At 44.1% G+C, this 22,285-nt stretch overlaps 4 protein-coding genes across 7 annotated transcripts in view; 2 read left to right on the top strand and 2 right to left on the bottom strand.

Annotated features, from left to right (window-relative positions):
* Positions 1 to 520: 520 nt before the first annotated feature.
* Positions 521 to 5,279, bottom strand: LOC124019789 (succinate dehydrogenase [ubiquinone] flavoprotein subunit, mitochondrial-like). Its single transcript, XM_046335215.1, has 6 exons — positions 5,142 to 5,279; positions 4,646 to 4,729; positions 3,814 to 3,925; positions 2,488 to 2,617; positions 2,121 to 2,234; positions 521 to 999 (listed from the first exon to the last, which is right to left on the bottom strand). The coding sequence occupies exons 1-4, from the start codon at positions 5,190 to 5,192 to the stop codon at positions 2,568 to 2,570; spliced, it is 297 nt and encodes a 98-aa protein (XP_046191171.1). The 5' UTR covers positions 5,193 to 5,279; the 3' UTR covers positions 521 to 999; positions 2,121 to 2,234; positions 2,488 to 2,567.
* Positions 5,280 to 5,512: 233 nt separating this feature from the next.
* ccdc127a (coiled-coil domain containing 127a) lies at positions 5,513 to 8,646 on the top strand. The gene is made up of 4 exons (XM_046335224.1): positions 5,513 to 5,611; positions 6,182 to 6,314; positions 6,724 to 6,977; positions 7,834 to 8,646. Exons 2-4 carry the CDS (start codon positions 6,191 to 6,193, stop codon positions 8,284 to 8,286), a joined length of 831 nt encoding a protein of 276 aa, XP_046191180.1. The 5' UTR covers positions 5,513 to 5,611; positions 6,182 to 6,190; the 3' UTR covers positions 8,287 to 8,646.
* On the bottom strand, positions 8,580 to 18,456 carry LOC124019793 (acyl-CoA dehydrogenase family member 10-like). Of its 4 annotated transcripts, none has more exons than XM_046335219.1 (13): positions 18,318 to 18,456; positions 17,765 to 17,933; positions 16,445 to 16,593; positions 16,084 to 16,278; positions 15,334 to 15,492; positions 14,951 to 15,110; positions 14,421 to 14,550; positions 14,074 to 14,142; positions 13,757 to 13,938; positions 13,338 to 13,488; positions 12,992 to 13,137; positions 10,083 to 10,259; positions 8,580 to 9,487 (listed from the first exon to the last, which is right to left on the bottom strand). In XM_046335219.1, exons 2-13 carry the CDS (start codon positions 17,931 to 17,933, stop codon positions 9,342 to 9,344), a joined length of 1,833 nt encoding a protein of 610 aa, XP_046191175.1. In that variant the 5' UTR covers positions 18,318 to 18,456; the 3' UTR covers positions 8,580 to 9,341. The 4 variants fall into 4 exon arrangements, with proteins under 4 accessions (XP_046191175.1, XP_046191177.1, XP_046191179.1 ...); XM_046335221.1 differs by having other exon boundaries at positions 14,421 to 14,547; XM_046335223.1 differs by lacking the exon at positions 16,084 to 16,278.
* phf20l1 (PHD finger protein 20 like 1) overlaps positions 18,421 to 22,285 on the top strand; it is a 31,882-nt gene continuing 28,017 nt past the window's right edge. The window contains exons 1-5 of the mRNA XM_046335211.1: positions 18,421 to 18,576; positions 20,283 to 20,414; positions 20,531 to 20,705; positions 21,151 to 21,246; positions 21,784 to 21,843. Coding sequence (XP_046191167.1) covers positions 20,332 to 20,414; positions 20,531 to 20,705; positions 21,151 to 21,246; positions 21,784 to 21,843 — 414 coding nt within the window. The 5' untranslated portion in view covers positions 18,421 to 18,576; positions 20,283 to 20,331. The remainder of the gene's footprint in view (positions 18,577 to 20,282; positions 20,415 to 20,530; positions 20,706 to 21,150; positions 21,247 to 21,783; positions 21,844 to 22,285) is intronic.

The raw sequence follows: 22,285 nt of genomic DNA, 5'->3' as shown, positions 1-22,285 counted from the left end.
AATCCAGGCACTTGTCATCTCCCGTCTGGATTACTGCAACTTGCTGTTGGCTGGGCTCCCTGCCTGTGCCATTAAACCCCTACAACTCATCCAGAACGCCGCAGCCCGTCTAGTGTTCAACCTTCCCAAGTTCTCTCACGTCACCCCGCTCCTCCGCTCTCTCCACTGGCTTCCAGTTGAAGCTCGCATCCGCTACAAGACCATGGTGCTTGCCTACGGAGCTGCGAGGGGAACGGCACCTCAGTACCTCCAGGCTCTGATCAGGCCCTACACCCAAATAAGGGCACTGCATTCATCCACCTCTGGCCTGCTCGCCTCCCTACCACTGAGGAAGTACAACTCCCGCTCAGCCCAGTCAAAACTGTTCGCTGCTCTGGCTCCCCAATGGTGGAACAAACTCCCTCACGACGCCAGGACAGCGGAGTCAATCACCACCTTCCGGAGACACCTGAAACCCCACCTCTTTAAGGAATACCTAGGATAGGATAAGTAATCCTTCTCACCCCCCCCTTAAAAGATTTAGATGCACTATTGTAAAGTGGCTGTTCCACTGGATGTCATAAGGTGAATGCACCAATTTGTAAGTCGCTCTGGATAAGAGCGTCTGCTAAATGACTTAAATGTAATGTAATGTAAATGAAACTACTCTACAACTTCATATGACAACAGACAATTAGAAAACAGTTCTAGATTTACAAACTTCAATCATATTACCTTAACAATTCCTTTGCTTGCAGTGTTGCCTACAATATCTGGGTTGAAAGTCAGACTGCATGTGAGACAGCAGTAATTCCCTATCTACAGTGCTCCCTCACACAGAGTGAAGGTCACACAGTGAAGTGGATCATAGGTGGGTTTTGCTGGAAGCCTACAGACTGACAATAATAAATAAGTGTTCCTGTTGAGATGGTCTCAATAGGAGCGGATGGTTGGAGGGACGGCTGAACATTCCCCCTGGTCCAGAGAGGTGTCAATCACTGGTCGGTACTCCAGAGTTACCTGGAACATGACAGAGAGATCAGTCTCCTAATAACAGATCAGTCTCCTAATAACAGATCCGCCTCCTAATACCAGATCAGTCTCCGAATAACAGATCCGTCTCCTAATACCAGATCAGTCTCCTAATAACAGATCAGTCTCCTAATACCAGATCCGTCTCCTAATAACAGATCCGTCTCCTAATAACAGATCCGTCTCCTAATAACAGATCAGTCTCCTAATACCAGATCAGTCTCCTAATAGCAGATCCGTCTCCTAATAATAGATCAGTCTCCTAATAGCAGATCCGTCTCCTAATAACAGATCAGTCTCCTAATAATAGATCAGTCTCCTAATACCAGATCAGTCTCCTAATACCAGACCAGTCTCCTAATACCAGACCAGTCTTCTAATACCAGATCAGTCTCCTAATACCAGATCAGTCTCCTAATAACAGATTAGTCTCCTAATACCAGATCCGTCTCCTAATAACAGATCAGTCTCCTAATACCAGATCCGTCTCCTAATAGCAGATCCGTCTCCTAATAATAGATCAGTCTCCTAATAGCAGATCCGTCTCCTAATAACAGATCAGTCTCCTAATAATAGATCAGTCTCCTAATACCAGATCAGTCTCCTAATACCAGACCAGTCTCCTAATACCAGACCAGTCTTCTAATACCAGATCAGTCTCCTAATACCAGATCAGTCTCCTAATAACAGATTAGTCTCCTAATACCAGATCCGTCTCCTAATACCAGATCAGTCTCCTAATAATAGATCAGTCTCCTAATACCAGATCAGTCTCCTAATACCAGACCAGTCTCCTAATACCAGACCAGTCTTCTAATACCAGATCAGTCTCCTAATACCAGATCAGTCTCCTAATAACAGATTAGTCTCCTAATACCAGATCCGTCTCCTAATACCAGATCAGTCTCCTAATAATAGATCAGTCTCCTAATAATAGATCAGTCCAAAGGCCCTCATTTGCATTTCTCCAAAAACCTATTTCTGGACTAAACAGTATGTTCAACCAAGAGCATGTTTTTTAGTCCAGACAGGCTTGATTGTGTTCAGGGAAGATTGTCCCTATGCGTTTCCATCAGACACACAGACAGGAGTCGCGGTAGTTGTTTTACCTCGCCAGTCTGAGGATCCACAGTGGACATGGTGTGTTTTCTCCAATGCTGTTCCAAAGGCTTCCTCTCCTGTCCTGCCAGAGGCCTGGCGTAGTCCAGCTCATCTATACGGTCCTGGAACACACACACATTTAAGTCCACTGCCTATCAATTAACCAATCAACCAATCAATCAACCGGACATTCAACAAATAAATAAACCAATTCATCTATAAATCAACCAGCCAATCAATCCTTGTATCGCTACAATTAGGAGATGTGTGGTGCAGCGTTGAGGCCCTGAGTTGTAGATCACTTCATTTGAGTGGCTGGTTGGGGAGTGCTCTCCTCATCTTATTTAACCAGGTGAGAATCCATCCTCCTCTCACCTTGTAGTCCTCCCGGGCATGTGCTCCCCTGGTCTCCTTGCGGGCCTCGGCAGAGTGGATAGTCTGGACCGCGTTCAGCATCAGGTTCTGCAGTATAGAGACTCGACCAGGTCAGTGTTCCACACCATACCTGACCGAACGGGAGGGAAACATTAGTTAGAACAACCAACACCAATCCTGTGACCTGACGACCCTGAGTCCAGGAGAAGTGTTTTAATCTAGGTCTGGTAAAACCCTGAGTCCAGGAGAAGTGTTTTAATCTAGGTCTGGTAAAACCCTGAGTCAAGGAGAAGTGTTTTAATCTAGGTCTGGTAAAACCCTGAGTCAAGGAGAAGTGTTTTAATCTAGGTCTGGTAAAACCCTGAGTCCAGGAGAAGTGTTTTAATCTAGGTCTGGTAAAACCCTGAGTCCTGGAGAAGTGTTTTAATCTAGGTCTGGTAAAACCCTGAGTCAAGGAGAAGTGTTTTAATCTAGGTCTGGTAAAACCCTGAGTCCAGGAGAAGTGTTTTAATCTAGGTCTGGTAAAACCCTGAGTCCAGGAGAAGTGTTTTAATCTAGGTCTGGTAAAACCCTGAGTCCAGGAGAAGTGTTTTAATCTAGGTCTGGTAAAACCCTGAGTCCAGGAGAAGTGTTTTAATCTAGGTCTGGTAAAACCCTGAGTCCAGGAGAAGTGTTTTAATCTAGGTCTGGTAAAACCCTGAGTCCAGGAGAAGTGTTTTAATCTAGGTCTGGTAAAACCCTGAGTCCAGGAGAAGTGTTTTAATCTAGGTCTGGTAAAACCCTGAGTCCAGGAGAAGTGTTTTAATCTAGGTCTGGTAAAACCCTGAGTCCAGGAGAAGTGTTTTAATCTAGGTCTGGTAAAACCCTGAGTCCAGGAGAAGTGTTTTAATCTAGGTCTGGTAAAACCCTGAGTCCAGGAGAAGTGTTTTAATCTAGGTCTGGTAAAACCCTGAGTCCAGGAGAAGTGTTTTAATCTAGGTCTGGTAAAACCAGAGCTGCAGGAAGTACAGTAGCTTTGGGGTGGAGCTGTTGAGATTATTGTGGAGACAGGGGGTGCTGATTTTTTTATATCGGTCTGCAAATACAGGACTAGTAAAGGCCCAGAGCACTACTTTTGTGAACAATATATTTTTTACATGTTTTCTTCTTGTTCTGATTTTTCAGGAAGTGCTGCAGCAGCCTCAGGACCTCTACTTCCTGCAGCTCTGGGTAAATCTGTACTAATTCTCACTGAAAACGACTGAATCAAGAGATACGATAACAACATAAAGTCAACACATCTAAGTGAGATCAACTCTGAATATTAATTTGAGGTAAACTACTGACCCCGGTCGAATGTCTTGATGTCCTCCATGGTCTGGTAGATGGCGTCCATCTTGTCACATCCCTCCTTCAGAACGTCGCCGGTACGGAACACTGCTGCATGGGTCTGCATCGTCTGGAGACGGAGACAAAAAGAGAAGAAGATTGGTTTTAAAGAGCTCAGACATGACAAATGAAACATCTATGTCAGGACTGTCCAACCCTGTTCCCTGTCCAACCCTGTTCCCTGTCCAACCCTGTTCCCTGTCCAACCCTGTTCCCTGTCCAACCCTGTTCCCTGTCCAACCCTGTTCCCTGTCCAACCCTCCTGTAGGTTTTAACTCCAACCCTGTTCCCTGTCCAACCCTGTTCCCTGTCCAACCCTGTTCCCTGTCCAACCCTACTGTAGGTTTTAACTCCAACCCTGTTCCTGGAGAGATACCCTCCTGTAGGTTTTCAGTACAACCCTGTTCCTGGAGAGATACCCTCCTGTAGGTTTTCAGTACAACCCTGTTCCTGGAGCGATACCCTCCTGTAGGTTTTCAGTACAACCCTGTTCCTGGAGCGATACCCTCCTGTAGGTTTTCAGTACAACCCTGTTTCTGGAGCGATACCCTCCTGTAGGTTTTCACTCCAACCCTGTTCCTGGAGAGATACCCTCCTAACCCTAACCCTAAAATACAATATGTAAATACAATATGTAAATACAATATGTAAATACAATATGTAAATACAATATGTAAATACAATATGTAAATACAAATGACTTCATAACCAGAATGTCTCTTTATTTAAAAATGTGTCTTGCATTAAAAGGAAGAAGAAACAGTGGGTGTTCTGCTTGTGTAAAACTCACACCATCTGACACTTTGGCGTTGTCCTTCTTCCCATAGACGGAGAAGTGGCTGTTCCTGGAGCTACATCGGGCGGCTGCAGGGAGCTATAATTATGGGGATATCATGATAAATCAATAGGTAGAGATCATAGACATATAATTAACTCTCAAATACATAGAAAACAAAAAGCATCATAATTTCACACTGGACCAGCAACATATTCAATCATATCAAGGTGGAAAAACACTCTAAACCCCCAAAGAAAATCCCTGTCATTATGAATAGGTCATTTAGCAAGTACATTATATTAATTTTGACATTTTAACATATTCAATAAGTGACTCTCAGACAGCTAACGTTATGTAACGAAGGGGCGGGTCTGGAGGACTGTTATGAAAGGCTGTGTCTGCTGCTGGTTACGAAAGCTGTAAGAGAAGCATTCCCTCCCCCTCGCAGTTACACAACTGACTTTTCACAGACTACACAAATGCATTATCCAACAATTATTAAACTCACGGCTTTAGTTGATAAAATCCTCTTGGTCAGGACTCTGGATACACTTGCCATCCTTATTATTCACAGGTTTCCTGCTAACAGCTACAAAGTAACTGTCTAGGAACGAACAGATCTATACTGATTGGGGGAAAATCAATTCCTTCCTGGGGCCCCGCCCACTGGAAGAAACCATTTCAAACGTCTTGAAAGCAAGGGGGGAGGCTTTTGACAACGCTTCAAGTTCTAAATCCATTTCAGCACACATTAGATAAAATAAATGAATTAAGACTGATAAAATGTTGAGTTTTAAATAAACAATTTCTCTTTACACATATATTGTAATGACATAGAGACTATATATTCGACTGTAACACCCTCGTACAACACAAGTGGTCTCTTTGTAATTGTCTTGCGTAAAAACGTATAATCGCTCTTTCCCATCCGCATAGGGACAAATGTATAGCTATTTGACCTAGACACATTTTGTCAAGGTGAGCGTCTGCTCAATTTATAAAACAATAATCTACTGTACTTCTTTGCAATGTGTTATTTGGGACTGAAATAGCCGTGCACTAATGCAATAACTCAGTAAGCTGTTGATAAGTTTAGCCTGCAAGCTAACCACCATGTAAAGCTGTGTTGTTGTGTTAGCTGTGGCAACTGTGCTGGCAAACCGCACTTGTTTTGTTGGTGGTAATTAGCTATTCATGTTCAGGCCAAAGAATGGACATTTTTAAAAGTGTTACAATGACAACAAAGAGAGACTGCCATTAGCCACATTGCTGTGCCAGTCGTCATGTGGGATGCATGCCAATGTTGTGGTTTAGGGAGTTTGATATCAGATAAGACCAACCGTTTCCACTGCTAATATTTTCTAGTTGACTTGCCTAGCTATTTATTTAAATCAAATTAACGTTATTACTATTCCTCATTTTAGGTCAAGGTAATGCCTTATGGTCAGGTTGGTTGTATGTAACAACAGCTAGTCAGCTAGCTAGATAAAACAATGTATGTGGTGGTGACAGGTACGTGTATAAACATGCGACTCTCCCCTGGAATAGGGCACCTCCATGAACAACTTGAATGACCCCCCTAGATGGAACATGGGGCCAGACCCACGAGAAGGTGCTGCTGCTGACGGGAACAAATGGAATTATGCCCTCCTCGCGCCAATGCTGGGGCTGGCTGCCTTTCGTAAGTGCTGTTACACAAGGACAGGATATTCACTATACATGACGGGTGGCGTATATACAACTGAAGACAAAAGTTGTAGGCCAATCTTGTACTTACTTTGACAGACACTGACAAGCCTTATACTCTTTTGTGGTGACTTCACTGCATTTCCCTACACCAAATAGGTTGTCATTACAACATTATAACAGTATTATTACAATCACTACATATAATATTGCAGGAAAGTGATTGGGTAGTTTTGATGGGGTAGTTCCAACCGGGGCTTGAACATGGGACTGTTGAACCTCTGAGGAGGGGAGGTTGGTGGGTTATTATATAAGAAGGTGTTTGGTCAACAGCCACAAGGTCCTGGGTTTAAGCCCTAGTCAGGACTACGCCCTATAATAACCAAACAACCTCCCATCCTCAGGCTGGATCTGGACCAGAGAGTCTCAGACAGAGATCATAAAGGTCAAGGCCCGGTACGACCAGGACATGTCTGCCGTGACCTCCAACCTTGAGATGAAGTACAGAGACACCCTGACGGAGAACCGGCGGGCAGCGGCCATCTTAGAGCTGGAGCTGGAGAAGGAGAGGCAGAGGGTTCAGGGGTACCGCCAGGCCCTCATCTCACAGAGCCAGCAGGTCATGGAGGAACGCAAACAGCTACAGGTGGAACGAGAGGTGGGAGGACTTGACTTAAAGATGCACCCCGGGATCTTAAGCACAGCAAATGTGTAACTTAACATGTAACTTAAAGCACAAATTGGATTTGTTACATATCACACATATTTCTAAATTCGTATGATATCATACAAATGGCAAAATTCATAGCATGTCGCAAGAAATGGATGATGTAGTACACAACTGGATGATGTAGTACACAATTAAATTAAGTAGTACACAAAAAACAGGGACCACTTTTGGCTCATGAGCAACACTTTCAAAACTACAGGCTGAAATTATCAAAATGTTTGAGAATGCATCTTTAACTTAGTTTTAACTCCTAGTGGAGCCTGGTAAGGGCCTTGAAGGTGTGAGGGGAATGTTGCTTTTAAAAGATGGAGTTGTTATAAGCTGAGGTTATTTGTTGATGTTTAAATTGAACAGACAGGGACAGTGAAAGAGAGACAGGAAAGGTATAGGATGTGTTCCAGAAGGAAGATGGGTCAGATTCAAACCCATGCAGACACTGGTATACCAATATATGTGTACTGAAAGGGGAAAGGGGGATACCTAGTCAGTTGTACAACTGAATGCCTTCAACTGAAATGTGTCTTCAGCATTTAACCCTCTGAATCAGAAAGGTGCAGGGGGCTGCCATAAACATCCACGTCTTCAGGGTTAACTGCCTTGTTCAGGGGCAGAGCAACAGATTTAGACCTTGTCAGCTCAGTGAATCAATCCAGCAACCTTTCGGTTACTGGCCCATCGCTCTAACCACAGTGCTGTGTAACTAACCAATAGACTAAACCCTGAAGCAACAGTTGAGATTTGTATCATCTTGTGTTTACTAAACATTTCATTTTCAAATCGCCAGGCTCTGGAGCAAAAGAAGATGAAGCTTTTAGAATCCGGCGCCGCTGGGGCCGTCCTCCAACATGCTCTGGCCAGAGAGAGCGACTGGCACCAGAGGGCCTCAGCCATGCTGAAGAATCTGGAGGAGGACCTTGTGGAGAGACAGGGGGCCTACTGCAACCTGCTCCTCCCCAGGGAACATAGGCTGGAGATGGAGAAGAACCTGCTCCTCAAGGTGGTGAAGGAACCGTTGGGAACGGATACAGATCTGGAGGGAGACCTGAAGGATATCTTTAAGAACGACCGCTACTGTGCCAAAGGCAACAATCGCCTCCTCAACGTGAAGAGAATGGACAAGAGGAAGAATGGTAGCTTGATGTGGCTCTACCTCAGATATTGGCAGCTGCAGGTTACCATGGAGACGCATAAACGGGCTGAGGACTCAATACTGGGAGTTAAGAATGACCCCAAGTGACCTTGATAGGGTTGACATTGAGTATATAGTAACAGTCTTCTTGACTGCACAAATGTTTTCTTTTTTCACTAAATGGTGAATTCGTTTGTACATCATTTTATGACTCTTGACAACTAGTGAAACACAGTACATGCCAATGGAATTGTCATTGAATGTCAGGGATATTTTCACAACTATAGTTTTGTCTTTGCACTCCAAACCCAATGTTGGATGATATGATACAGTATCATGAATTCTAGAGGAATATTTCCTTTTGATAAAATCATGTATATCCACATTGGACATCACAGCTGTTTGGTCAGTCATGTAGAAAATAATAGTGATACACTTTATTTTGACAGAATATACAAAGTTATAACAGACTGTGGTTGTGTCATACAATAATGTAATGACATGTCATATACCGACATCTCTGACTAGATACTTTGTGTGGGTTATTTAATTAGAGGTATTGGTTGAGTAAAGCCCAGGACTGACAAGCATTGCTGACCATAGCTTCCACAGGCTCCATAAAGTTTGAACTAATTTAAACTGAATCAAAGTAATAGACCTGAGCAAACATTTACATTTTATTCATGTAGCGGACACTCTCGTCCAGAGATTACGTTTTGTAGGAAAAAAACCCAACCACAGTTATTGCAAGAAAAGCCTTCTTGGAAACAGTTGTTATTAAGTAGAAAAAAGCAGGGAAGAGAAAAACAAGTGCAAAATATTCTGAGGCACAGCAATTCCCTATCAGTTTTAGTCCATCTACGGCCAGGGGCGACCCTGCCCAGGGAAGGATGCCGTTTCCTGGCTCCTGGAGGGAGTAGTGGATGAACAGCTGAGCTCTGGAAGTCTGGGTTGGGTGGGCAGTCATCCTCTCTAAGACACCCCGTACAGTCCCACTCCAGTTTTCCCGTTGAAAAACAATATCCTGGGTATAAATGTAGTGATGTAATGTGTACTTAAACTGCAACAAAGAACATACACCTTCCTCTATGCCGCCAATCACTTCAGCTACTGAAATCAGGTTTTAAAGGGAGTAATCCAGGATTTGAAAAACAACAAAGCAGTCACTCTGCTACTTGCCCCTTTAAAGGGGAGGTGCCTGCATGAGGCGACCTGGGCATGGCGTTGAAGATACGGAAGCCCTCTTTGGTGGCAAAGTCCCAGGCCAGGTCAGCCACCTGCTCAGCTAACCTCCCGGAGCCGGTTTTTCCTGTAAAAGAGGGATAGTTAAGACTACAACTACATATTGTTCATAAAACAGTAAAGTTAACATCTGGACAGACTGTTAGGCCAGCTAAGTAATACTATAATCTGGACATACTGTTAGGCCAGCTAAGTAATAATATAATCTGGACAGACTGTTAGGCCAGCTAAGTAATAATATAATCTGGACAGACTGTTAGGCCAGCTAAGTAATAATATAATCTGGACATACTGTTAGGCCAGCTAAGTAATACTATAATCTGTAATACTATAATCTGGACAGATTGTTAGGCCAGCTAAGTAATAATATAATCTGGACAGACTGTTAGGCCAGCTAAGTAATAGTAATATATGCCATTTAGCAGACACTTTTATCCAAAGCAAATTAGTCATGCATGCATAGATTATTTTATGTATGAGTGGTCCCGGGAATCGAACCCACTATCCTGGTGTTGCAAGAGTGATGCTCTTCCAACAGCTACAGAGGACCAAGTAATAGCTGAGCATAAAATCCAAACTATGTACCTTTACGAAGCTTTATTCATTCTCCTTAAAGATATTGCCTGAGACACAATCCTAAACTCTGGTCTATGTTCTGGTACCTGCAATGGTACTCTTGCTCTCTCCCTGGTGGCTGGCTGCCAGGCAGAAGAGGTGGAAGGCCATGTAGAAGTTCCAGTCTGGGACTCCCTCCTCCAGACCCATAGAGCTGCAGTACTGCCCCATCACCTCCTCCACAGTGGGGATACCCAGCTGGACTAGGCCCCTGTCAGATATACCTGTAGGAAACACAATGAAACCATCACTGTGTTGATCTATTGAATCATAACTATACTGAACAAAAATATCAAACGCAACATGCAACAATTAACTTACAAACATATGATGAATATAAAACATCTTACCTATGTTACCAACTAATTATGATTATTCCCCAACAGTAAGCATCGCATGCATGTGACCAATAGGGTCTGACCTATAGCCCATCATAATCACATTAATAAATTGGTTATAACAAACTCCGAACACAGTTATGTCGACTGCAAAATGGATGTGGAGGACGTGAAGAAAGAAACTCGAAACGGGTGAATGTTTACTGGTTGTTCAGGAGGGAAAGGGGAAGTCAGATCTGTGGAAGACATTTGACTTGGTTGTGGAGACTACTGGAGATCTTGAAAACGGAATGTATAGGAGCAAGCGTTGCGTGAGTATTATGTGCCAAACAGGTGTTGTTAGATTACAATAATATTATTATTTTCTCTGACCATTTGGAACAGTGAACAACACCAAATAAGTGTACCAGAGTCTGTTCTAATGCAAAAAAATTAATACATAAAGCCTTTATTACAGCAGACTAAAAACAGTCGCATGCACCTTTCCAACAAGTCAGTTCAAGTACATTTCTGCCCTGCTAGAGCTGCTCTGGTCAACTGTAAGTGCTGTCAAGTAGAAATGTATAGGATCAACAACGGCTCAGCCGCGATGTGGTAGGCCACACAAGCTCACAGAACGGGACCACCGAGTGTTGAAGCGCGTAACAATTGTCTGTCCTCGGTTGCAACACTCGCTTCCAGAGGCAGTTTGGAACTCGGTAGTAACGTCAGCACAAGAACTGTTCGTCGGGAGCTTCATGAAATTAGTTTCCATGGCCGAGCAGCCACACATAAGCCTAAGATCACCATGCGCAATGCCAAGTGTCGGTTGAAGTGGTATAAAGCTCGCTGCCATTGGACTCTGGAGCAGTGGAAACGCGTTCTCTGGAGTGATGAATAACGTTGCACCATCTGGGTTTGGCGGATGCCAGGAGAACGCTACATGCCCCAATGCATAGTGCCAACTGTAAAGATTGGTGGAGGAGGAATAATGATTGTTTTTCATGGTTTGGGCCCCAAGTTCCAGTAAAGGGAAATCTTAACGCTACAGCATTCAATTACATTCTAGATGATTCTGTGCTTCCAACTTTGTGGCAACAGTTTGGGGAAGGCTCTTTCCTGTTTCAGCATGACAATACCCCTGTGCACAAAACAAGGTCCATATAGAAATGGTTTGTCGAGATCGGTGTTGAAGAACTTGACTGGCCTGCACAGAGCCCTGACCTCAACCCCATCGAACACCTTTGGGATGAACTGGAACGCCAACTGCGAGCCAGGCCTAATCGCCCGACCACACTAATGCTCTTGTGGCCGAATGGAGTCCCCGCAGCAATGTTCCAACATCTAGTGGAAAGCCTTCCCAGAACAATTGAGGCAGTTTTAGCAGCAACGGGTGGACCAACTCCATGTTAATGTACTACCACTGAGGAAGTACAGTTCCCGCTCAGCCCAGTCAAAACTGTTCGCTGCTCTGGCCCCCCCAATGGTGGAACAAACTCCCTCACGACGCCAGGACAGCGGAGTCAATCACCACCTTCCGGAGACCCCTGAAACCCCACCTCTTTAAGGAATACCTAGGATAGGATAAAGTAATCCTTCTCACCCCCCCCCTTAAAAGATTTAGATGCACTATTGTAAAGTGGCTGTTAAATTGGATGTCATAAGGTGAATGCACCAATTTGTAAGTCGCTCTGGATAAGAGCGTCTGCTAAATGACTTAAATGTAAATGTTAATGGCCATGATTTTGGAATGAATGTTCGACAAGCAGGTGTCCACATACTTTTGGCCACGTAGTGTATATAGGCTATGTTCAATCTATCAAATCAGTTATTGTTTTCTTGTCAAACTCAGACATTTCTCTCAAAAACACAGGGATGTCGATTCGCAAGGAACTGGTATTATCAGAGGACCAAAAAACAGCAGGGTATTCTGGCTGGAATTGCACATAATTACATTACCTGACCACCCCCAGTAAAACTAATCCCATCTGAATATGGTTTAAGGAATTTTTCTCAATCCCAATATGATGGTTAATTTTGCTACTATGCACATAGCAACATAGGGAAAGGTGCCAATTCTATGGTGCACTGAAGATTAAGTTTCAGAACTGCAGACAGCGACCGTATCCAACGCGGGAGAAAACACATTTGTTATAAAATAATATTAGATCTATTAGCGTTGCACCATTATTTTGACATAATATAACCACATGCACATTTTAGAGTGGCCTTTTATTGTCCCCCAGCACAAGGTGCACCTGTGTAATGATCATGCTGTTTAATCAGCTTCTTGATATGCCACACCTGTCAGGTGGATGGATTATCTTGGCAAAGGTGAAATGCTCACTAACAGAAATGTAAACAAAGTTGTGCACAAAATTTGAGAGAAATACGTTTTTTGTGCGTATGGAACATTTCTGGGATCTTTTATTTCAGCTCATGAAACATGGGACCAACACTTTTGTTGTGTTTATATTTTGGTTCAGTGTAAATGCATACTACTTCTAGGTTATATCCCAAATGGCACCCTATATACTGCACTACTTTTGACCAAGGCGCATGGGAATAGGGTGCCATTTGAGTTTTATATCCGTGGGCCTGGTAGGGTGCAGTAGTACGGTTAGGTGGTATAATGGTACCTGTCAGTAGAGGGTTGTCCTGGGGCAGGCAGTGAGCCATACAGCTGAAGGTCAGGTCTGTTAGAGGGTCACCCAGTCTGGAATGGCCCCAGTCCATCACCGCAACCACCTCTGGCTTCTCTGGGTGGAACACAAGGTTCTCCAGGCTACGGACCAGAGGGGGTTTTGGGTTGGATTCATTTCACCACGGCTGTTTTCCCTTCATAGTGCACTACTTTTGACCAGATCAATGGGATTAGTACACTATATAGGGTGCCATGTGGGATGCACACCTAAATCAGGACTTTTTAAATACATATATTACTGCTGATTATGTAAATATGTACATGCTGTGTGTTTGTTATACCTGAAGCTTCCATGGATCAGCGTAGATCTCTGCTGTTTGGGGAGGTGCAGAGGAAGCCACTGTATGAGTCTCTCCATGGCTGGGATGGGCGGAGTCTCACTGTCCCTGTACTGCTGAGTCCACCACTGTACCTGAAGCCCCATGTAATCCACTACAGAGGAGAAAGAAGGAGAGAGAGAGAAGATGAAGGAGAGAGTGAAAGAAAGAGAAGGAAAGAGAGAGAGAGAGAGAGAGAGAGAGAGAGAGAGAGAGAGAGAGAGAGAGAGAGTGAAAGAAAGCGAGAACGAGAGAGGAGAGAGTGAAAGAAAGAGAGGAAAGAGAGAGAATGAGAGGAGAGAGAGAGGAAAGAAAGAGAGAGAGACAGAAAGAGAGAGATAGAGAATGACACAAAAAAAATCTTTGCTAAATAAATGAATTACCTGGCTCGCCGTAGTCCTCCAGGCCGACTGCTCTAGGATCTAGACAGTGGATCTGGTGAAGTGTGTGTTGCATGGCTTGGTACAAGGCTCTCCTGTCCCCAGGGGTCAGGCCTGGCAGGGAGGGGTCACTGAACATCCTCCCTAGACAGACCTCCATCAAGAGGAAGGGAGCACCCAGGACACTGGACAACACAACCACATACAGGAAGAAGACAGAGACAAACGGGGATAAAAAAAAACGAATCTAGAACTATGTAACGTGCATGAGTGTATGTATGTTTCTGTGTGTGTGTCTGTCAGGCAGTGTGCGTTCTCACCTTGGGTCCTCACACAGATCAATGATCTCTGGAACAGGGATGCCGGATCCACTGAGAGATTTCAACAACCTGTGGAGTACAGAGAAGAGAGTGATGAAACAACACAACGTTTCTTCATACAACTGGAAATGAACTAAAAGGTTAATGATACAAATGACATTCTATTCCCTATAGTGCACTGCTGTTGACCAGGGCCCATAGGGTACACTATATAGGGAACATGGTGCCATTTGGGACACAGTGATCTAGATAGAAGAGACGGATGACCAATCCAGATGCTGATCACTTCCATCTCACTCCCCTCTAATTCCCACAGCTTGGTAGGTGGTGTATTGGAGGAGCCCAACCTGAACTCTGTCTCCATGGCGCGGGAGGTCTTCTGCTCTTTCCTCAGGAGGAGATGGCGCCCTCCAGTGGTCAAGTGATATAAGGAGTTTGACTGACTGGGGTTGAGTTGGTGGACAGCAACAGAGTCTGCTTCAGATATAGAGACAGACAGCATCAACAGTAAATAGAGACACTGGGTGTGTCCCGAATGGATTCTTATTCCTACTTCTTTTGACAAGGGCCCTTTTTAGGAATAGGGTGCTGTTTGGGACGTAGCCATCATATAGGTGAGCTTTCTAAACAGACATCATAGATCAACATACATATCTAGGTCCTCCCTTCCCCCAGTGCCTTTAGAGGCTACGGGACTTTCTACTGACAACACTGAGGTAATATCAATTCTATCCATTTCTAGACAGAAGTTTTGAAATGTTCTGACGAAGCTCTGACAAAGGCCAAGAGGCCGATACGTAATATTGTTAACTACAGTTATACTGGCAAGAGTAGTGTGCAAGTTGTTCTTTTTCTTGAAAGAAATGGATAGATGTACCTTTGTCAGACAGATGGAGAGCCTTCTTCAGGTACTGTGTGAGTTGGTCCATAGGGAGCTTTGTGGCCCCCGGGGCAGAACCAGGCCCAGGAACAAACCCTGACAGGGGGATCCCCAGCACCCCTTCCAGCTCCTTCACTGACACTGCAATGTCCCCTACCTGAAGAACAACATCTATCACTCACCGGTGGCTCGGTCACAGAGTCTGTGGGTTATGTTCCCCAGTGTTTGGTGACTACTACGAAGCTTGGGGAGGAACTTGAAACACTGCTCAATGAAACAGCGAGATCATTCAGGTTGCAGTCACTTGCCCAGTACACCACAACATCTCCAAGATAGAGTGGTATGGGTATGGGGGAGTTCAGAATGCAGAGCTCACTCACCTTGATAGCATGCATCCCTAACTGGGCAGCTGCCTCAACGTTTAAATTCAGGTCATCCAGAAACACAGCCTCATGGGCAGAGACACCCAGTCTGTTTAGGCACAGGTGGTAGATCCTAGGGTCTGGCTTACTGAGGCCCTCCCTACACGACTCAACTATCTACAACCAGAGATGGGAAAGGTGGGAAAGAGGGATGGTGGGAGGCAGGATGGAGAGAGAGAGAGAGAGAGAGAGAGAGAGAGAGAGAGAGAGAGAGAGAGAGAGAGAGAGAGAGAGAGAGAGAGGGAGAGAGAGAGAGAGAGAGAGAGGGAGAGGGAGAGAGGGAGAGAGGGAGAGAGAGAGGGGGAGAGGGAGAGAGAGAGAGGGTGAGGGAGGGAGAGAGGGAGAGGAGAGGGGGAGAGAGGGAGAGGGAGAGAGAGAGAGAGAGGGAGAGAGAGAGAGAGAGAGAGAGGAGAGAGAGAGAGAGAGAGGGAGTCTAAATTGTAATCATAATGCCATTTCTGCACTCAAACACTGAAATTTGACATAGAATTGTCTACTAACTGTTACACAGCTACTATTTGTGTTACTTTTACTATCATTACTAAATAATGCCTGCGTCCCAAATGGCACCCTATTCCTATGCAGTGTACTACTTTTAACCAGGGCCTATAGGGATCCCATAGGGCTCTGAACAAAAGTAGTCCACTATATAGGGAATTAGGGTGCCATTTGGGACGCAAACAATGTAAACATAAAATGCTTTATCACCACATCGAAGAGAGAGTGGTCCAGAGGCAGGAAGGGGTCACCGTTCAGCTGGAGGAAGTTGTTGCTGAGGACTGCAGTCTTCAGGCCCCTGGAGCGAGCACACAAAATGGCCTCCATCATGACGGGTAGAGGCCTGGTCATTGGCCCACTGGTCAGATTAGACAAGAATGAGCCAATGGGAACAGGACTTCCTGCCTGAGGGTGGAGCAGCAGAGTGAGATAATGAATTAAGATGTGGGTTGAATCCCAAATGGCACCCTAATCCCTAGTTTAGTGCACTACTTTTAACCAGGGCCCATAGGGTACAGGCTGTACGTACAGACAGACATGGCTAGTCGTGATGTAGTAGACATAAGCTCACTATCTCACTGCACTGCCTGCCGAAGGCCTCCACAAACTCCTCAGCCCCAATCTCTCCACGCATGAACCTCTTCCACGCATTCACCTCCCCACCTGTCCTGATGGCCTTGCCCAGCGTGCCCAGAGGAACACTGTTCTGCTGTTCAAACACTAGAGAGAAAAAGAGACAGAGAATATTATGTTGCACTATATTGACTTTATGTTTATTTTGATTGAACCTTTATTTAACTAGGCAAGTCAGTTAAGAACAAATTCTTATTTTAAATGACGGCCTACCGGGGAACAGTGGGTTAACTGCCTTGTTCAGGGGCAGAACGACAGATGTGCACCATGTCAGCTTAGGGATTCGATCTTGCAACCTTTCGGTCACTATTCCAACGCTCTAACCACTAGGCTCCCTGCCGCCCCTCCACTCTAACCACTAGGCTCCCTGCCGCCCCTCCACTCTAACCACTAGGCTCCCTGCCGCCCCTCCACTCTAACCACTAGGCTCCCTGCCGCCCCTCCACTCTAACCACTAGGCTCCCTGCCGCCCCTCCACTCTAACCACTAGGCTCCCTGCCGCCCCTCCACTCTAACCACTAGGCTCCCTGCCGCCCCTCCACTCTAACCACTAGGCTCCCTGCCGCCCCTCCCACTCTAAATCAAATCAAATCAAATTTATTTATATAGCCCTTCGTACATCAGCTGATATCTCAAAGTGCTGTACAGAAACCCAGCCTAAAACCCCAAACAGCAAACAATGCAGGTGTAAAAGCACCACTCTAACCACTAGGCTCCCTGCCGTCCCTCCACTCTAACCACTAGGCTCCCTGCCGCCCCTCCACTCTAACCACTAGGCTCCCTGCCGCCCCTCCACTCTAACCACTAGGCTCCCTGCCGCCCCTCCACTCTAACCACTAGGCTCCCTGCCGCCCCTCCACTCTAACCACTAGGCTCCCTGCCGCCCCTCCACTCTAAATCAAATCAAATCAAATTTATTTATATAGCCCTTCGTACATCAGCTGATATCTCAAAGTGCTGTACAGAAACCCAGCCTAAAACCCCAAACAGCAAACAATGCAGGTGTAAAAGCACCACTCTAACCACTAGGCTCCCTGCCGTCCCTCCACTCTAACCACTAGGCTCCCTGCCGCCCCTCCACTCTAACCACTAGGCTCCCTGCCGCCCCTATGTATTGAGGCCCTTTCCTCCACTAGGAGTTGAATGGAAATAAGTAGGTCTACCATAATGGCCTGTTTCTGATGTTGGGTTATACAAGGCTTGTGTGGTACATTGTGTGGCACATTGTGGGGCACATTGTGTGGCCTATATAACATACCTGTTGCCAATTTAACAGGTGACGGAATGAGAACTCCATACATGTCAAAAATGACAGCTTTGTAATTGGAGATGGCAGCAAAGCTTCTGTGACAGCGGCTAGGCATCTTCAGACTCCACAACTGAGACCTGAATCGTGCAGCAGTCTGCATCTTCTTCATCATCATCATCTTGGTTTTGCACAAGAAAAAAGTACAAAGATTGTTAATCAAATGAGAGAAGAGAACACTCTAAAACAAGTAAAGATTGCTGCCCTGTGTCTGACAAAAATACCTCCTTGAATTGATCAAAATCTTAATTTTGAAAACATGAAACAGTAGAAAAGTTTCGGTTGTCACCGTCAGGCAATGTCCGATAGTTTATTTTATTTTTTATTTTATATATATATATATAATATGCCATTTAGCAGACGCTTTTATCCAAAGCGACTTACAGTCATGTGTGCATACATTCTACGTATGGGTGGTCCCGGGGATCGAACCCACTACCCTGGCGTTACAAGCGCCATGCTCTACCAACTGAGCTACAGATAGTTGTCAACGTCTCTCTCTTACCTGTGTTGACCTTGATTGCAGAATATTATGTGATAGTCTTGTATTCTATAGACATATTTGCAGTACTGTTTACCACGCAGACATGTTGTACCTCAATGTAGGTCATGTGATCATGGCGTGTGCTTACGTCGTTACGTCATTACGTCCTCTATTTTATTTTAGGGTAAATATCTGAGCAGAAGAATGGGAAGAAGATTGATATGTACTCATGATATGAGTTTATAACAATAACGATCATTTACCAAATGTGTTCGCAAAGGTAAAACAATTTGCAATTCATTCCAAAGAGGACAATGCACTCACAAAATACATGAGAATGTAGGCCATCAGATAGCTAGAAGCTGGCTAACAGTTTTTTGGCTAGCTATTATCTGCAGAGCTTGGCAAATTAGCTTGCTGCTAGCAAGTTAGCGTTATCTTCGGACAAGCTAATAGCTAACCCAAAATAGTGGTTCGTTTGCCATTTAATCTGTGAAATACATGGATTTCATTAATATATTCATCTTAACTTTCTTTGCCCTTGTCATATCACCATCGTTTAGTTGGCTAGTGATACGTTAGTTAGCCCAGTTAAAAATATAACGTTAGCCAGCTAACTTATTGCAAAGTTAACTAGTTACTGTAGCATTTAGGTACCATAGTAAATGGACAACTAACGGCCAGTTAGCTAAACGTGTGGTTGCAAATTAATATCCGACTTGTTCAGACAATAAACGTCAATAAAAACGTTTGTTTTATCACTTGACTTTTGCCACTTTTAATAACCGACATGCTAGCTAACTAACCAACCGCTTGTGTGACTTTAGCTAGCTAGTCTACGATAGCCTGCCAGCTACCTAGTTTAGTACATTAGGCTAGCTAACTATCCTAGTACGTAAATTAAGATAGCTAGTTAGTTAACGAATAATATGAAAATATGTGGTGACGTTTGCTGGTCATCTCAACATACGAGTTGATTAATTAACAAGCTAGTACTGTTATGAATGATTGTGTCATGATGTTTTAATGACTAGAATGTGCCAGTTGGGTGAGTATGGTGGCGGTGTCATTTTAGTCAGAATAGATTATCGACCCTGCACTTGCTTATAGTTGCACTGGGGTCGGACAGGCTTCTTGTTTAGAGTAAGACACTGCGGAGCCTGCACAAGATATGGCTCGGGAAAACGTACCTCAATCCGGGGATGAGAAATGCATTGTACTCTGAATTGTCCCATTATTTCAAATGTTAAACCGAGAAGGTTGAACGACTCACTGACTTTTAATAGTAACCACATCTGTCATTGTGGAATTGCTGCTGTGGCTTCTGCTACCTATCATGAGGACGAAAAGGAAACTTTTATGGAAAAACGAGTAGTCTTTTCTGTGTTGGTAGAGCATGGCGCTTGTAACGCCAGGGTAGTGGGTTCGATCCCCGGGACCACCCATACGTAGAATGTATGCACACATGACTGTAAGTCGCTTTGGATAAAAGCGTCTGCTAAATGGCATATATTATTATTATATTATTTATATATTTAATAATGGTAGACATTTCTCATCCCACGATTGAGATACATGTTTTGAGCCAGGAATCCTGTCTGACCCCAAAGCAGCTGTAAACAAGCGAAGGTTCTGGATCTATTTTGGCTCATGGCATGTCTGAACAGCTTGTTTGAAAGACAGTTGGTTTCCTAGAGAGGATGTTCGCTAGCTAGTCAGCTATCTATTCGAGTAACGTTTTTGCTTTATGAATCAACTGGAATACTGCTGACCTTTGTGAGCAAACTATCATGCTAGCTAGTTCAACAAGACCATATTGTTCATTCCATTACTTAAGCCATATAACTAGCTAGCTAATCACCTTCCCATATGGTGCCAATTGAACAGATAGTTAATCTTTGCAGAGGGTCTCGTATGTGTGGTTTACATTTAAGAGAAAGACGGATGCTTAACATGGTCTATCCATTACCTTTGTTTTGTTTTCAGCTGCCACAGACAGACAGATCATCAGTCTTGAAACATAGACGTTGTGAAGATGAGCAGGAAGACACCTAATCGTCCAGGGATCACTTTTGAAGTCGGTGCTAGAATTGAAGCTCAAGACTATCTACAAAAATGGTATGTAAGGGTCAAGTTCCTTTATGTAATCATGTGCATAATGACAGATATACATGTAACATAGTAGACATTTTGTTCTTGTCTTCCTTTGTCTTCTTTCTTATACAACCTTCTAGGTACTCGTCACGCATTGAGGACATCGATTTCGATGAGGGGAAGATGCTTGTCCACTTTGATCGTTGGAGCCATCGATATGATGAGTGGATCGCCTGGGACAGCACTCGGCTGCGGCCTCTTGAAAGGCCAACACTCCGTAAAGAGGGACTGAAGGAAGATGAGGGGGAGGTGACTGTAGGTGTTTTTGTCCAGCCACAGACTACTTCTCAATTCGTCTCTCCACAATTCCTTGCATCCTATTTCCTGCATTCTCAACCGTATTGGAGGAGAAGGTCCAAGGTCCCTCCCCTCAGACCTTCTTCTCTCTTTGAGAAGATATGATGATGTGAGGAATTGAGAAAATATGAAATGGGAGTGTCAGACTCCCCCATGTATTGTGGCTTGCAATGTATGGATGGATTTGATGAAACTCATATGGCATGCCAAGTACTCAAAACAGCTTTCTCGGGGCTAGAGACAGTTTGCCTCATGAGGAGTTTTGTTGTAGATGGTTGAGAGTGTGCAATCAATCGGATGAGTGATAGATGGATAGTAGTAACATATCGATTCTGAGTGAACTATCGTTTTAAAAGAAATAACAAATTGTTTATGCCTTATATCTTATAAATATTTCTACCAGGAGAGACTCAGCGAGATGTCAGCATCTCGCCTTGATGAGCTTCCTGGATGTACAGAGAGCACAGAGGACCAAACAGAGTTACCGCAGCGGAGACAAGTATACATACATTCCCTGTGTCTCATTTTGCAGTGATTTGGCTGAATTATTAACTCCTTGTCTCACTCACTGTTTCGATTCTTCACATAACACAGCTTTGGTCAAAACCATCAGATCATTTTTGTTGAGGCATAACTGAATCTGACATAGCTATATCAGAGTTTAGGCAGTTCCATACTGCAGTGCTATTCTGTGGTCTAAAGGGGCTCATTCTGCATCATTCAAGCTTTTGCTCTTTGTGTTCCTGTCATATGTTTGTAATATTTATCTTTGAGCTTTTTGTGTTAAACTTTTCACTTTGCCTTAAAGTTCCAATGCAACCATTGTTATCTCAATATTAAATCATTTAGTACCTTACTGTGTTTTCAATTAAAATGATCCAAAATAGCTTCTTAGCAAAGATCAAATTCTCCGGTAAAAGTTTTGCTTTGACTGTCTGGGAGTGGTCTGAATGGGGAGGGGAAAACTTAAAACTAGCTCTTATTGGCAGAGAGGTTTGGAACGCTCTTTCTTATTGGTCTATTAATTCATTTACAGCCTGTTGATGTCACCAGGCAGGCCGAAACTCCATCCCAACAAAAAAGGCTGACATTTCAGGTGGCCTTTTCAAACAGCTCTTACACTAAAATGGCTTTTTCAGAATTTCAAAGTATTATTTTAACGTCAGTGTGGGAATGCATTTAACACACAAGAAGTCACTGGGCCTTTAATATTCAAGCTACACTTTCAACCTTACAAGCAATTCCTTACATCCTGAATCGGACAACAACATTTAGTGCTTCTACCATATCTATACTGGACAGAAATATAAATGTAACGTGCAACAATTTCAAATATTTTACAGAGTTACAGTTCATAGAAAGAAAGGCCCACCCACTTGGGAGCCTGACCCAGCCAATCAGAATTAGTTTATCCCACAAAAGGACTTAATTACAGACAGAAATACTCCTAAGCACCGCCCCCCGCTCTCAAATTCCAAGGATCTTTTATTTCAGTTCATGAAGCATGGAACCAACACTTTACATGTTGTGCTTATATT

Source organism: Oncorhynchus gorbuscha, unplaced genomic scaffold (genome assembly GCF_021184085.1).
Source record: "Oncorhynchus gorbuscha isolate QuinsamMale2020 ecotype Even-year unplaced genomic scaffold, OgorEven_v1.0 Un_scaffold_681, whole genome shotgun sequence".
Lineage (NCBI taxonomy): Eukaryota > Metazoa > Chordata > Actinopteri > Salmoniformes > Salmonidae > Oncorhynchus > Oncorhynchus gorbuscha.
Note: the sequence above shows the minus strand (reverse complement) of the source record. Positions and strands in the feature narration are given on the sequence as shown.

Bases quoted from the DNA above. Each gene is read 5' to 3' on its own strand.
- LOC124019789 (XM_046335215.1), bottom strand. From the start codon at position 5,192: ATGGCAAGTGTATCCAGAGTCCTGACCAAGAGGATTTTATCAACTAAA. The intron at 3,926-4,645 runs GTGAGTTTTACA...CTCCGTCTCCAG, and splicing joins ACGCCAAAGTGTCAGATGGT to ACGATGCAGACCCATGCAGC. The intron at 2,618-3,813 runs GTCAGTAGTTTA...CCGTTCGGTCAG, and splicing joins CATCAAGACATTCGACCGGG to GTATGGTGTGGAACACTGAC.
- LOC124019793 (XM_046335219.1), bottom strand. From the start codon at position 17,933: ATGATGATGATGAAGAAGATGCAGACTGCTGCACGATTCAGGTCTCAG. The intron at 13,939-14,073 runs GTGAGAACGCAC...TGTGTTGTCCAG, and splicing joins GATCTGTGTGAGGACCCAAG to TGTCCTGGGTGCTCCCTTCC. The intron at 13,489-13,756 runs GTAATTCATTTA...TCTCCTCTGTAG, and splicing joins GGAGGACTACGGCGAGCCAG to TGGATTACATGGGGCTTCAG.
- ccdc127a (XM_046335224.1), top strand. From the start codon at position 6,191: ATGAACAACTTGAATGACCCCCCTAGATGGAACATGGGGCCAGACCCA. The intron at 6,315-6,723 runs GTAAGTGCTGTT...TCCCATCCTCAG, and splicing joins GCTGGGGCTGGCTGCCTTTC to GCTGGATCTGGACCAGAGAG. The intron at 6,978-7,833 runs GTGGGAGGACTT...TCAAATCGCCAG, and splicing joins AGCTACAGGTGGAACGAGAG to GCTCTGGAGCAAAAGAAGAT.